Here is a 15007-nt window from a genome sequence, read left to right as displayed (position 1 = left end):
GCTTTGCTCCTGATTATAACTCTGTTCTTTAGGAATTGGGTATGAGACTCTCCAAGGGAATATATTGTATTTGCCGGGAGTGGCAGCCAACCCAAATTGCAATTTTTCACATAATTCTATCTGCTTGCTTCATGCTCAAAGGGAAGTGTTGAGGACAACGAATGTGAAAATAGTTTGTAAGCAAGTAGAGAATATACTAAAAATTCATCAAAAATCAATTCTTATTTATATATTAGGACATGTATAGCATGTTTTTCTCCAAAGTTCCATTAACAAATGTACTTTTTATTTCTAGATTAGCAGTAGATCTGCAGCAGACCAATTTCTTTTATCCTGACGTAAAGGTTGAGGAATCAGATATGAGTGTATAATTACACAATACGATTGTAATATCAGACTGCTATCTGTTACTGCAGATTATCCAAAAGGCAAAAATGGCGACACGGAGAGCGCAGCAAGGTGTAGCCAAAAGGATATTGTAAGGGAAGGCAGGATGCTGAAGTTCTCCTCGGCTTGGTCATAACACGTCATTTCTCAGAGACTCAATTTATTTCTGCAAAATGAACTAGATGACTTCTGAGATTTTTTTTTTTTTTTTTTTAGTTCTCACACTCTACAATTCCTTTGTTCTCACAGAACACATATTTTAGTGGGAGAAATGGACAAGAAAACAGACAATTATAAAAGAGGGGAAATATAGACTGTTATCAAAATAAATTAAAAATCAGAATTCTGGATTTAGAGAATCAGGCGCCACACTCTACAAAGGCCCCATGAAGAGGATTTCAATTTTTTTTTAAGTTCTCCCTTTAAAAAAATGTAATGCTATTTGACTAAGAGTTAAATGCTGTGACTATAAGATAGCAAGAGAAAATTGAATTTAATGCAGTAATGGTTCTGGAATAATACTCTCTTTTTATAAATAAGTCCATCTGTGGACTGATGTAATACTGTATAATCTGAAAACTGCCTAATGGGAAAATGCTAGAAGCAAACAATATCATTGTTTAGAATACTTTATGGTACTGAATCTCACTTGATTCTTACTAGGTTTGTTTTGCTTGGTTTTTTGCTTTGTTACTACTCATCTATTACAATAAGGAACAGTTTTTCTTCCTTTTCACATATAACATATGATAACTTTTTTTCTAACGAAAATATAGTTTATTTGCAATACTATAGTAGTTTCAGGTATACAACATAGTGATTCAATGTTTTTATAGGTTATACTCCATTTAAAGTTATAAAATATTGTCTATATTCTCTATGCTGTACAATATATCCTTGTATCTTATTTATTTTATACATAGTAGTTTGTACCTCAAACCCTTATCCCCAACTTGCCCCTCCACCCCATCCCCTCTTTACTGATAATCAGTATTTTGTTCCCCATATCTGCGAGTCTCTTTCTGTCTTGTAATATTCATTCATTTGTTTTATTTTTTTTAGATTCCACATATAAGTGATAATGTACAGTATGTGTCTTTAACTATCTGACTTATTTCACTAAGTACAATACCCTGTAGGTCCACCAGTGTTGTTGCAATTGACAAAATCTCATGCTTTTTATGACTGAGTGACATTCCATTGTGTATATATACTATGTCTTCTTTATCCATTCATCTGTCGATGGACACTTAGGTTGCTTCTGTTGATATATCTTGGCTATTGTCAATAACATCCTGATAAACTTTTGATTGGAATGTTATTTTTTTCTTTTGTATAACTGCTCAATATATGTACTTCTCTCCCTGATAGCTAAATACTTCATATGTTAATTTAATTGGTCCACTTTTTTTTTCCTAGCCACAATCAGAGTGGAAGTGGAGGTAAGCCACACACTTTCATCAGCAGTTTCTGCAAGTCTTCAAAGTTTTTGTGTGTAATAATGACAAAATGCTTTTGTCTGCAAATAATGAAGAGGATCTTAATGTGGTAGAAAGAACACTGGACTGGGAACCAATGACCTGGAGTCCAGCCCTGGCCACTGAGTGACCCTGAGCAAGTCAGTTCTTCCTTCCAAGTTTGTTATGGGTCATAGGGTGACTCCACTTCCAGTATGCCCAGGGCAGTCTTGATTTGTGCCAATTGTCTGAGCACAATTTTTAGTAGTATCCCCCTTCACTTTCAGAAGTATCCTTGCTTGGATGATAACTTACATGGTCACCTTAGCTATGACTCCTAAAGACTCCTCGTTATCTCATCAACAAAATAAGGGTTACTAATACCTGGCAGTGCTAAAATTCTCATCCTAAAAAGCATATTTCAAGTTGATTGTACATATTCCTGTACAGAGAAGGTACTCAATAAAGACTTGTTAAATAAATATTTGTCAAATAGAAAGGTTCCTAAGGACTATAGGATAACAAATCAAATAAAGGTTTAACTTTTAAAATATCACATTGATGAAATGAAATTAAGAAATGAAAAGTCAGCCCATCAATGTTTATAAATTCACCTTTCATTTTATTTGCTTTTCTTTACTTATATCTTGATCAGTAGCTTTTTCTGAATGTCTCCTCAGTATTAATTAAATTTTTCTTATCACCTCTCCCTTCTTTTTCCACAATAAATTCTAACTCCATCTTTACTTTATTTGACTTTTTTCATAGTTATTTTCCCCCATTTCTCTCATATCCCATGCATACTACTCTTTATCTTCCCTCATATTTTTATTACATTTCACCTCTAAGAATTCCTTATAAGATAATGTTAAAAATAATTAATTTACCTACTACCCATGTGAGAGTGGGAAATAAAGCTACTTTTTATTTAAATAGTTGATATGAAAGTAGGATGCTTTCTGAAATTAAATAAGACAGATTTATTATCAAATTTCGAGTGAACATTTGTGACCAAATTATAAAATTAACAGAAGACTTTTTCCCCCCTAATTCACATGAAGGGATGTTCCCACCTGCCCCAGACGATGATATTTATGATGGGATAGAAGAGGAGGATGCTGTTAATGGGTAAGAATGATCAGCGAATTGCCTTTTTGCAAAGTATTGTATATACTGGAATTGTATAGTTTTGATTTCTATTTAAAATAAAAAGCAGAAATAGTATTCCCTGTTACGTTACCAAAAACTATTTGAATGTTTAATTAACAGCATTAGTAAATGCAGAAGTGTAATTGCACCACACTTCAAATGAAGTGGTATATTGTTTGGAATAACCTTGACAACTACGTCAAAAGAAGTGAAATGAAAAAGGGATAAAGGATTAGAAGTGTTGCAGATTTTTTTCAAACTTTTCCCTATCATTTATTTATCAATCAATATTTTATTTTTACGACAATCTGGAAAGTTAATCAGTCACATGGCTATCCTTTGTATATTAATCATAGTGGTAGGCAACCCAAATAAACTGAGATCATATGTTATCTGTGGCAAAACCAGTATTGAATCCTTTAGGTGTTTAAACTTTTGAAATGGCATATTTTAAAATTTAAATACATTTAAAAAAATTTTAATCTTTTAACAACTTACTTTTAATACAGTAAAGCTAAATTGATGTTTACTTAATCCTGACTCAGCTCGCTAGTTTAAGAACCAGGAGAAATCTACCAAATAGGAAAAAATAACTTACCTATTTACCTAGTAGAAGCAGTATTCAAAGACCATAACCTATAAACGTAATAGCTTCATTTTGTTCAATACAATGAGTAGCTTACAGCCTGAATGATCAAAGCAGTATAATTATAAAAAAATCTGATCAATGCCTGCATGCTCCAAAGCTCTACGCTACAGGTTGAAGAGAAGAGTAACACATGGTCCTGGGGGATTTTGAAGATGTTAAAGGGAAAAGATGACAGAAAGAAAAGTATTCGAGAGAAACCAAAAGACTCTGAGTCAGACAATGAAGGTTCATCGTAAGAGTCGACCAACCACCAAATACAGTGCACGATAACAACACTAATAATTTAATCAAATGCTGCTAATATTTTATAAGCAATAACCAATTTCTGTCAGACTTTTAAGACATTTTAATATGTTTTTCCATTAGTTATTCTAGCCTCATTTACTGTGTCACCGTTAAACTCATGCATTTATATAAGAGGAGCACAAAGTATTCGAAAATCATCATATGGTTCAAAAATATATTTTGCTTTCCATTCAAACATGTACAAGCACACACACACACCCTCACACACTCATACACACTCACACTCCATTTAGTAGGACTTTTTAAAACTGTGACATCACATCTGAATGTTCACAATTCCAATGCCACATTTTATTATATAATATTGTATACTGACTATTCTTCAAAATATACATTCTCTTTTAAAAATTAATTACTAGAAATAAAGACACAATTTGGAATTTCTTTTCTCTAAGTACAGTATTTAAAGTCTTTGTAACTATATCACAATTGTGATATATTAATTCTACTTGAATTACATATTTATCCTATAATAAAATCATTCTAAATATCTTCAGTTTGTATAAATAAAACTAAAGCATAAATTTTATCTTTCCATCCAAAAATAACCCTTTAGTATAAGTTCCATGTGTATGAATTTGAAGGATCTTAATTACATTCACTGGTACAGGATATCCTTATTTTATATGTGCCTAATAGATTCACCACACTTAACTGAAGTCTTTATAAGATGTTAATTCCACATAGAAGTCCTAATTTTAAACCCTTTTGTGAGACACTAAAACAACACTCAATAAACAGGACTCTTAAAATTATAAGTAAACATAGCAAATCTTCTCTTCATGCAGCATTACTCAAATGTAGTCCTTAGAAATAAAAGCAGAGATTTTTTTTTTTTTTTTTTTTCTGTAATTACACACCAGCTAATTCTGGTTTTAGATCACTTGAACTAATGACCTTTGACACTTTACTGTAACTGTGCACCATTCTTCCAGTGATGTGTGTGTGTGTGTTTAAAGCTCAGAAAGTAATAAAAGCAAAGGTCTTTTTCTGTTGCAACTAAAAGCCACCCAATCCTGATTTCAAATCACTTCTGTTAATAAGCTCTCACTCTCTCGTTTCAGTGGATATTCCTCTCTTATTCACCATTCTTCTTTTGGAGATATACATGTACGTATTATTGAAACATGGTCATATAAAGATTCCTATGACCTCTGCTGATTTTGACTCGGCATTTCTATTCTTTGAGTCAAATAAACAGTTTTGGGCCTGAGCTATGCCACAATGACTCCAGAATACTGAGACCATTTAATTACTCTGGTATGATAATATGCCCAAACTTCATAGAACAAATCTGCAAACATTGGCCTAATGGCTGTGAGCAAAATAAACCACTGGATATCTTGACTCTTGACTTATTTGGTCAACACTGGAGTTCACAAAAAGGCTTGCTAAATTCCAGATTGATGGACAAAAACTTGGGACTTGGCAGAGAAATGGAGGATGAGAGAGGAATGATAGTCAAAAGATTATTTAGACTTTATAAGCCTCCAGGCTATTACTTATTCATGTCTCTCCTAAATAAAAGACTAAATTTCTGTGTTTATATTGGTCTGATTATAACTGTGTTCTCATTTTCTTTCCAGTTTCCCCTCTCCTCCTAAACAAGTGGGTAAGTAATAAAAGCTAATTGTATATTTTATATCTCACTTCTTGCAGATGAGGTAGTGGAACGGATTGGCTATAGTCACGCTGTCTGAATTAAAGTCCTGACTCTGAAAATAATAAATTGTGTAACCTTGTCAAGTAACTGCACCTGGGGTCGCCACAGTTTCTCAACAGTAAAATAGTGGGAAGAGGAAATTTTAAAATATCAATGATTTTTAAACAGTTCTTCCAGCCATAGGATCATTATGGAGAAAGGGACAAGTGAGTAAGAATGGACCCCAACATTCCCCATGGACCCCCCACCCCAATTCAAGTCAGAGTTTGATGTATTGGACTTCTGCATAAAGATTTCTGAAAACATGCCACATTATATGCTACGAAGGTCCTTCTAAATCTAAATTTCTTTGATTTTTAAAATGTATCACTTACATTGTCTTTGGAAAATTTTCCACTGCTCAATGTGAAACAGTTTCTTCTTTGTACAATTTTGATCAGCTTATTTTTTTACCCCTGCTGAGACAGCTCTGTAAAGGAGTTTTCTTAAATTTACTTTGAACAAAATAAAATGCCTCACAAGAATATTCAGGGGCTTTCAAAAAGTTTAACTTGTAAATAAATTGAAAGAGCAAACTAAACACAAAGGTAATCTATTCTTCCAAACTGTTTATCTGACTTTGTTTTCAGTTATCAATTTGAAAATATATAAGGCTCTAACTCAAATTGATCAATAACTGATAAGCTTATATCTTAATCTATAATTTTCAAAAAGTACTCAAGAAACTTAGCTCCACAAATAGTAGGTACAAAATGGAAAAAAAAATGTGATCAATTAAGTAAAAATTGTGTTTCTTGTTTTAATTTTCTTTCATTCTCAAAGGTGTATTAAGTCCATGTGCATGGAATAGTAAATTTTCCCTTTCTGGAAACCAGTGATATGTCATATGTTTACATATTTATTATAGATTCTTCATATAGTTGAGCAAGTTTTATCCTGTGAAATTACTTAACCTGAGTGGGAGGAAAATACACACACACACACAAACATATATACATACATATACAGAGCATATATATATGTGTGTGTACATATATACAGAAGGGGGGGATTTTTTTTTTTTGGTTGCACCGGGTCTTAGCTACGGCAATCAGTCTCCTTAGTTGTGGCATGTGAACTCTTAGTTGTTACATACATGTGGGATCTAGTTCCCTGACCAGGGATCAACCTGGGCTCCGTGCATTGGGAGCGTAGAGTCTTCTCCACTGTGCCACCAGGGAAGTCCCAAGGTGGGGAGGGGGGCCGGATTTTTTAAAGGAAATCAAATTCTCACCACTACCAGAGAACATTTTAAACTTTCTGTGATAATCATTCCTTAAAACATTTGTACTCTCTTCAACTCATCTCTTCAGCTTAATTTGCTGTGGAGCAACTTAATAGGTGTAGAGAGGACACATTCCTTCTGACTTTATTAACAAGAAGTCTAGAAGCAAGAAAAATGTCTACATATTGGAAAAGCCATTGAACCAGTTAAGGTCATAGCAACTTTTCCACCAATACTGATTCTCAAGACCTGCTGGTATCAGAAGTGTCTTTTATTTTACAATAGTGCCACACATAATATGCCTATAAGGTAAAAGTTAATAAAGACAGATCAACGAGTAAACAAGAGGGATAGATGACAGCTAGAAAGGCACAAAGACAAAGACATATAAATAAAATGATATATATTATCCTAGCACCCCAAATCCCATAAAAATCTTGACTTCAATCTCTACCTGCAGCCAATGGCCAGTAATATTGATTTGCTTGTCAGCAATCTACTAATCTTACAATTCATCACACTTGCGGATATTCAAATAATCTCAGTCACTGCTTTAGGGGGTTTTTCCTGATAACAATAGTTATAATCATTGTGACTGTTTTGTTGTTGTTGTTGTTTTTCTTTTTGAGGGATATTTAACACAAGCATCAAGGAAGATAGGAACCTCTCCCTTTTAAGGAATAGGCAGTGCTTCCAGGAGAAATGTACAGAGACCTCAGGAAAACTTATTTTGTTGTCCTTGAAACAATCTTTATATTGAAATACCATTGAATGCTCATATCAAAATGTACACTAACAGTGTTTCAACATTTGCTATTCTGTCTTTTGTTAGACATGGGAGATGAACTTTATGATGACGTGGATGCCTCTGATTTCCCTGCTGCACCACCAGAGATGAGGTAATTTAAATGTTCTCATTACAATGTAGTAATGAAAATCAAATGGTTCAAGAAAATTCAGCTGGAATAAAACCCCAATGAGGGCGTGTGTACTGTGTGCCATCCTGTTGGCTCTGTCCTCCTCTCCCTGATCCCAACTCTGACCTCTCTGCCAGGTTTGTGAATGGATGGATAGCCCAGGTACTCCTCCTCCTTCTCTCTCTTCCTTCCCCTCACCCCTTCCCAGTGGTCCTTCTTCCTGTCCCCTGATTATCTTCTGACCTATGACTCACCAATGTCTTCATTCATTTATTCACTCATTCACTGGGAAAATATTTGAGAGCCTGATCGCAACTGCTCTCACTGATTCATTCGCTCCCGTTTTAACTTTGTTCTCAAAACGTTTTTTTGTCTTGAACACACTGCTTAGGTTATGTCTCAATCCTAACCCACCTGCTTCAAGCCTCCTCCATCCTCCACAAGAAGATTGTTTCCTTTTATGAAACAAAAAAGAGAGAGAAGCTTTATGTTTTGAAAGGACTTTTAAGAGTTATGTCACTTTTTCACAAAATCATCTGATTCTCAAAGGTTCCATTCAAACAAACAAAAACAGTCAACAGTGAATAGTGACATTATTTAGCTTACCTAAGGCTTCAATTTAATTTTAGACAAAAGTTGCAAGAAAATCTAAAATCAATTAATAGAAGAGGAGTACCTTTTGAAAATTCTTTTGTAATAGAAAATAACATGTTAGGATGCTTTTTTATACTCCAATAAATATGTGAGGTGATCTGATGCATGCTATGTATGGAAGCAAGAACACCTCTAGCTTTTTCAAGAAAAGAGAAAGATGAATAAAAAGATCTTGAAGTTGATCAGTTAAAGGATAAAAGTAACATCAATGGAATACAGTAACTGGTGTCTTCTGAGCTGTACTGGTAAAAAATGCATGAGTGAACTCTAAGTTTCTGTTTTTGTCTTTTTTGGTTTTTTTAACAACATTGTTAAACTAATTTTACAGAACAAGAGCAAGATCAAAGAAACTGAGGAGAAAATATCTTGTTATTTATATAAGAAGATCAAGTTCTACAGGCAAAACACACCAGAAATATGAAAGGAGAATCATTCTCCTTTTTCAGTTCTCCATGAAAGGAAAATCTAATCTTCAGAAATATGTTAAGTTTCAATATTCTTCACCATTGGGAAGTCACTTCTATTCCTGACAGTTTTAAGCACATTTTTGTGTTTAAAATTACTGTAGAAATACCACCACATTCCATTAAATAGCTCTCTAGGAACCCAGAGTCACCCACTGTCCCTTTTCTTTAAGCAAAATAAGCCCCAGCTGATTAAACTTTGTGTGATATGTACTAATTTCTTTCCTGTCGCTTATTTTCAGAGTTTAAGGCAATCGTGTGTTTCTAACACAGCATTCTATTTTTTTAAATACATTTCAATAAATTACCTTTAAAGAGAGCTTGTGGGGCATTTTTAACATTCATGTATATTCTGATCCCTCCAGAGTGCTAATCAGGGCCAGCGATTCCACTACTACCCAGGTACCATCAGAGAGAAGGTATGAGGGCCAATGCAGAACCTAGGGCAGGACAGTGTGCTAATTCATTTCCCAGTGAATGAACTAAATTCTAAGATTCAAAAATTTTAAATAAATCAGTTCCAAACAAAACTTTACCTTAGGTAATCAAAATTAATGTCAGTGTTTAAAATTTTTCATTATTTACAAGTATTCTGATTTTTTAAATTCCCTCCTACAGAGAGTCACAGCCTTTCCCTAACATCCATACTTAACCCAGGAATTGTTCACAACCTTGGTTGCAAATTAATATCACCTGGGAGCTTTTAAAATATATATGTCAGTACCTGGACCTCACTGAATTTAATTAATTAGAATTTTAAATTAATTTCATTTCTGGGAATTAGACAAGGGCAGTGGTATTTTTAAAAAACTTCCCAGGTGATCCTATATGTGGCCAGGCTGGAGAAAAACTACCTCAGAGCTGTTCACCTCTCATATAATAATTGGCTTTAGTTGGTATCATGAGATATGACCCTGGCTTTGTTTTAAATAGATTATATATAGATAAATTTTTTAAGCCATAAAAATCGGTCTTTCACAAAGTGTTCTTTTTTAAAAACCCTTTTCTATGACATTAGCCAAACCATTAATTATCTAGGAAGGGTTGAAAAATATAAGGGGTTCAAGAATAGGTTGAATCATATGAAACTGCTGACATGTAACCATGTTTAAACAATACTTCAGTCATTTTATACCATTCAACATAATACATTATCTCTCACTTCCATTTTAACTCAGTCTGTATTCTCTTGAAGATCTATTCTGCATTATGAAATGTCATCATTTATTACGATGAATGTACTAGATTTCTAACAATGATAATTGAAAATGAAATTTAACAAAAATGTAATGTTATGAATTGTCTGTTATACACTATTCTTATATTTTGAAACTAAATGCTATTTTATGTGTGTTCTGCCATCTTAGTCAAGGAGCCAAGGCCAAGGCAGAAGAAAAGGACCCTAAGAAACTAAAAAAGCAAGAAAAAGAAGAAAAAGACTTCAGGAAAAAATTTAAAGTATGTTTACATCTAAATATCATACAAAGTTCAAAGTGCTAATGAAAAAATTGATGATTTTTAAAAGTGTAATTATCAATATCACAGTTCTCCATCACAACTCCTTTATTTTCTACACAATTTATTTTGGATTTAAATTTATTCCTATAAGAAATTAAGGAAACTCTCATACATGCACAATATATGTACCATGATAATCATCTAAATTTAGCTGTCCTTTGAAACTTAATAAGAAGGTAAGCTAAAAATAGAATAGATAAAAAAGATGTGATGGGCTTCCCTAGTGGTGCAGTGGTTAAGAATCCACCTGCCAATGTAGGGGACACAGGTTTGAGCCCTGGTCCAGGAAGATCCCACGTGCTGCGGAACAACTCTGCCCGTATGCCACAACTACTGAGCCTGTGCTCTAGAGCCCGTGAGCCACAACTGCTGAGCCCATGTGCCACAACTACTGAAGCACGTGCACCTAGAGCCCATGCTCCTCAACAAGAAAAGCCACAGCAATGAGAAGCCCATGCACCGCAACGAAGAGTAGCCCCTGCTCACTGCAACTATAGAAAGCCCGTGCAAGTCAACGAAGACCCAACGCAGCCAAAGATAAATAAATAAATAAATTTTTTTTTAAAAAAAGATGTGAGATAGATAGATATGTGTGAAATATTATTCAGCCATGAAAAACAAAGAAATCCTGCCATTTGTGACAACATGGATGGACCTTGAGAGCATTATACTAAGCAAAATAAGTCAGAATGACAGAGACAAATACTGTATGATATCACTTATATGTGGAATTTAAAAAAACCAAACCCACAGAAATCAAGAGTAAAATCGTGGTTACCACAGGAAGGGAGCATGGGGAGATGTCTGTCAAAGGATACAAATACTCAGCAGTTAGATGAGTAAGTTTTAGGGGCCTAATTACAGCACTGTGCTTATAGTTAGCAATACTGTATTATATACATGGAAGTCCCTAACAGAGCAAATCTTAAATGTTCTCACTATAAAAAAAGAAATGGTAATATTGCGAGGTGATCAAGCCAATAGAATTTAAGTTCTGATGGTTATCATTTTGCAATATATGAGTGTGACAAATCAACACATGCATTACATCTTAAATTTTAAAAAACTTTTTAATTTAAAAATAATTATTAGGTTGGTGAGGTTATGAGTGATTTATCTCCAAAGAAGTTTTTGTTATTTTTTGAAAACAAGGAACTAGTTATTTAACAAAGATTTTCTTAATAAATCTGTCAATAAATGAATTACTTTAATAATACACATCAATCAATAATATAAATGCTTTTCCTTATTTTTCCAGTATGAGGGTGAAATTAGAGTCCTCTATTCCACCAAAGTTGTGCCCTACTTAACTTCTAAAAAGTGGGGAATCAGAGATCTACTACAGGTAAAGCCTGGAGAATCCCTGGAAGTTATACAAAACACAGATGATACAAAAGTTCTCTGCAGGAATGAAGAAGGAAAATGTAAGTCACTATTTACTCTTTATAGATAGGACACCCCAGAATTTAATGACTAAACAAGTTTTAGTGATCACTCCTATTTGTATTAATTGTTTTTGCTCCATGCTTTGTGAATTGTGGAAAACATTAAGAAACTGGAGATCTTGCTGTGCTGGAATCAATGTACTTTATTTTAATTTCTTTTTCATTTCCCACCTGCTATATTTGGCACTGAGTTGCCAAAGTTATGCCAGATTAGTGCTTCTGAAAATGTGGTTCCACAGACCACCAGCATCAGAAAACTCCTGTGTGTATTACAATTCTAACACCCTGGACCCACCCTTGACTTGCTGAGTCATGTACTCTGTGTGTCAGACAGAGTCTGTGATCATAACAGCTTCCCTAGTTTGCTCCTATGTACACTAAAGTGCAAACCACTCTGCTAAAGTAGTGAGTGGTTCTTGCTCTGGTCTGGTTTGAAATTATATCGCATATGTCACACCTAGAATGTCCAGTTTTCCTACCTTGCAAATTCACTTGTTTTCACTTCCTCTTCGGCCACATTTAATACGACATTCTATTCCAAATAAACACAAGAGAGTCCTGTCCTCTCTGACTTTCTCAGCTACTAAAGCTGGCAGATGGAAATGTTTTTGTCGAGTTTTAAAAGGAAGCTTATTTCATTTAAAGTCCAGGGAAGAGTAAGTCAAAAACTATGTTGCCCTATATTTAAAATTGAATAGCCAGCATGGCTGTCCCATATCAGCTCGGTAAGTCTGCACGGAAAACACAAACTCTGAGTTCAATTTTAATGACAGGAAGGAGACTCAGGGACAGGAGCCAAAGTAGATTTTTTAAGAATAAAATATAGTGACTCAAGGGTGGGGAAAATGGATCTAAAGTTTTCATGGAAGGGGTGTGGTTGGCATTAAAAGAAAAAAATGGAATATAGGTGCAAAGGATAACAGGCAGGGGTATGTAGCATTACAACTTGAAGGTCACTGGAGATAATTCAAAGATGGAGCTCCAGAAGACAAAGAAAACCCCCATTCAGACCAGGGTTTGTGCAGATGTACCCCAAGGAATAGTCTTAAATGCAGAATAACTACATGCTTTAAAAGGTCATCAAAATATTTTAAAATGTTCAAATTTTTTAAATTATTAAATAAATTATGATGAATATACAAACTGAGTATTTTCCAGGATGATTATGATAGCATGAGGAAATTCTCATGACACAACAGTAAGAGAAATAAGAAGCCTGCTTAAAGTAGGATAGGATTTATTTACAGCCATGTTAAAAAAAATATGTAAATAAAAGAAACCAAAATCCTAATAGTGGCTGATTAGGGTGATGGGCCTAAATGATATGTTTCCTTCCCTCTACTTTCCAAATTATTTCACATTTTTCACAACAGAGAATTGTTCTAGTACTTGTCATGTGGACCCTTCTCCAGAGGACAAGCTTCAGACTTATCTTGCCCTGCTGTCCTGAGACTTCTGTCCCCGCAACAAATCCCATCTAGAGCAATGCTGCCCAACTTCAAAGTACATACACTTCACACGGGGAGCTTGTTAAAAATGCAGATTCTAACTTAGTAGGTCTGAGGTAAGCTCCCAAGTAATTGATGCTACTGGTCCACAGAACATACTCTGAGTAACAGGATATAAATGACCTCAACAACAAACATGTATAGATACAGATGAGCAGATGTAGATTCAACATCAGAAACAGAAATTTGGAGGAGACTCCTACCTAGGAACCAGTAGACCTTAAGAATGAGGAAAAGCAACAGCCATTCTGGGATAATTTGTAATCGGCTATCATTTTCTACTTCAACACCAATAATTCGAAATACTGCTATGAATACTGGAGGACTCCTATCCTCTTAGAATTTATCATCTGTTAAAAATGAGAGGTGCGGGCTTCCCTGGTGGCGCAGTGGTTGAGAGTCCGCCTGCCGATGCAGGGGACACGGGTTCGTGCCCCGGTCCGGGAAGATCCCACGTGCCGCGGAGCGGCTGGACCCGTGAGCCATGGCTGCTGAGCCTGCGCATCCAGAGCCTGTGCTCCGCAACGGGAGAGGCCACAACAGTGAGAGGCCCGCGAACCGCACAAAAAACAAAAAACAAACAAAAAAAAGAGAGGTGAAAACATTACATGACATTCTGGTAGATAAAATCAAGGGTTCCTTGTAACTTTTACCTTCTTCTTTTTTTTTTTTTTTTTTTTCTGCTGCAGGACCAATGCACTTTACAATTCTCAAGCTCACTGATAACTAATTCAATTCTTAGGTGGTTTTGGGGTCCATCTCGAACAGAATGAAAACCAGATGATTATATTGGTAGCACTTGCGTACTAGTTGTTTTTTATTTATACACTTTCTTTGGCCTGGACTTTGTCTTAGTTTGGCTTTCCCATTTGGGAGGAGATTCTGGGATACTCCCATGAGCACGTGGAGAAGTAGACTGGGAAGAGAAGGCAACTAATAAAATCTTGTTAATAAACTGAGAAGAGAAGGCAGCTAATAAAATCTTGTTATCCAAAGAAAGGTACACTTGGGTAGTAGGAGCTTAATCAGTTGGGAACTCGGAGTGGCAGTGTTATCCCATCCGGTGGGAAACAAACTGGGGTACTTATACATCAACTCCGTGTCCATCAGGAATTGAAGCCTACTCCTGGGCAGGTGGGAGGGCCACCAAGAGCATCTGCGATTGCATTATTCCACAATCCAATGATCATATCTGCTTAATTTCCCTTTTATTTTTCCAAATCTCTTGCTTTTCTTAATTTTTCTAAAACTGCTGGTTAGTCTTTCCTTGAACTGGATCCTTAACATGTTTAATTTTCTTAATTTCTGATCTATTCCTCAAATACCTCCATAGGAGGTATTGTCCATAGGGACAATTGTTGTATGGATTTAACCCTTCCTCACCTGGATTATTGCAATAGCCTTTCAAATGTTATGTCTCCATTACCCTTCTCTCAGCCAATCCACTCACCATACTGTTACCTAAATATTATGTTTTAAAAACATGAAGTCTTTAGGGTTAGTATATAAAACCCTTTGTGATCTAGACTCACCTTCATCAACTATTTCCCATCTGCAACTAACACTCCAGAAATGTAAACTACTCATTTGTCATTCCCTGAATAAATTATGCTATTTCATCCTTCT

At 35.0% G+C, this 15007-nt stretch overlaps 1 protein-coding gene across 3 annotated transcripts in view; it reads left to right on the top strand.

Moving 5' to 3' along the window:
- Positions 1-15007, top strand: part of FYB1 (FYN binding protein 1) — a 160657-nt gene that overhangs the window by 136649 nt on the left and 9001 nt on the right. For 2 of the 3 annotated variants that reach the window (XM_067033343.1, XM_059060261.2), the window contains exons 10-16: positions 1807-1829; positions 2906-2972; positions 3740-3874; positions 5535-5560; positions 7708-7774; positions 10278-10368; positions 11687-11852. In XM_067033343.1, the coding sequence (XP_066889444.1) occupies positions 1807-1829; positions 2906-2972; positions 3740-3874; positions 5535-5560; positions 7708-7774; positions 10278-10368; positions 11687-11852 (575 nt within the window). The remainder of the gene's footprint in view (positions 1-1806; positions 1830-2905; positions 2973-3739; positions 3875-5534; positions 5561-7707; positions 7775-10277; positions 10369-11686; positions 11853-15007) is intronic. The other variant, XM_059060262.2, reaches the window with a different exon arrangement.

This window comes from Kogia breviceps, chromosome 4 (assembly GCF_026419965.1).
Source record: "Kogia breviceps isolate mKogBre1 chromosome 4, mKogBre1 haplotype 1, whole genome shotgun sequence".
NCBI lineage: Eukaryota > Metazoa > Chordata > Mammalia > Artiodactyla > Physeteridae > Kogia > Kogia breviceps.
The sequence above is the reverse complement of the archived record's forward strand: the minus strand, read 5'-3'. Positions and strand labels throughout refer to the sequence as shown.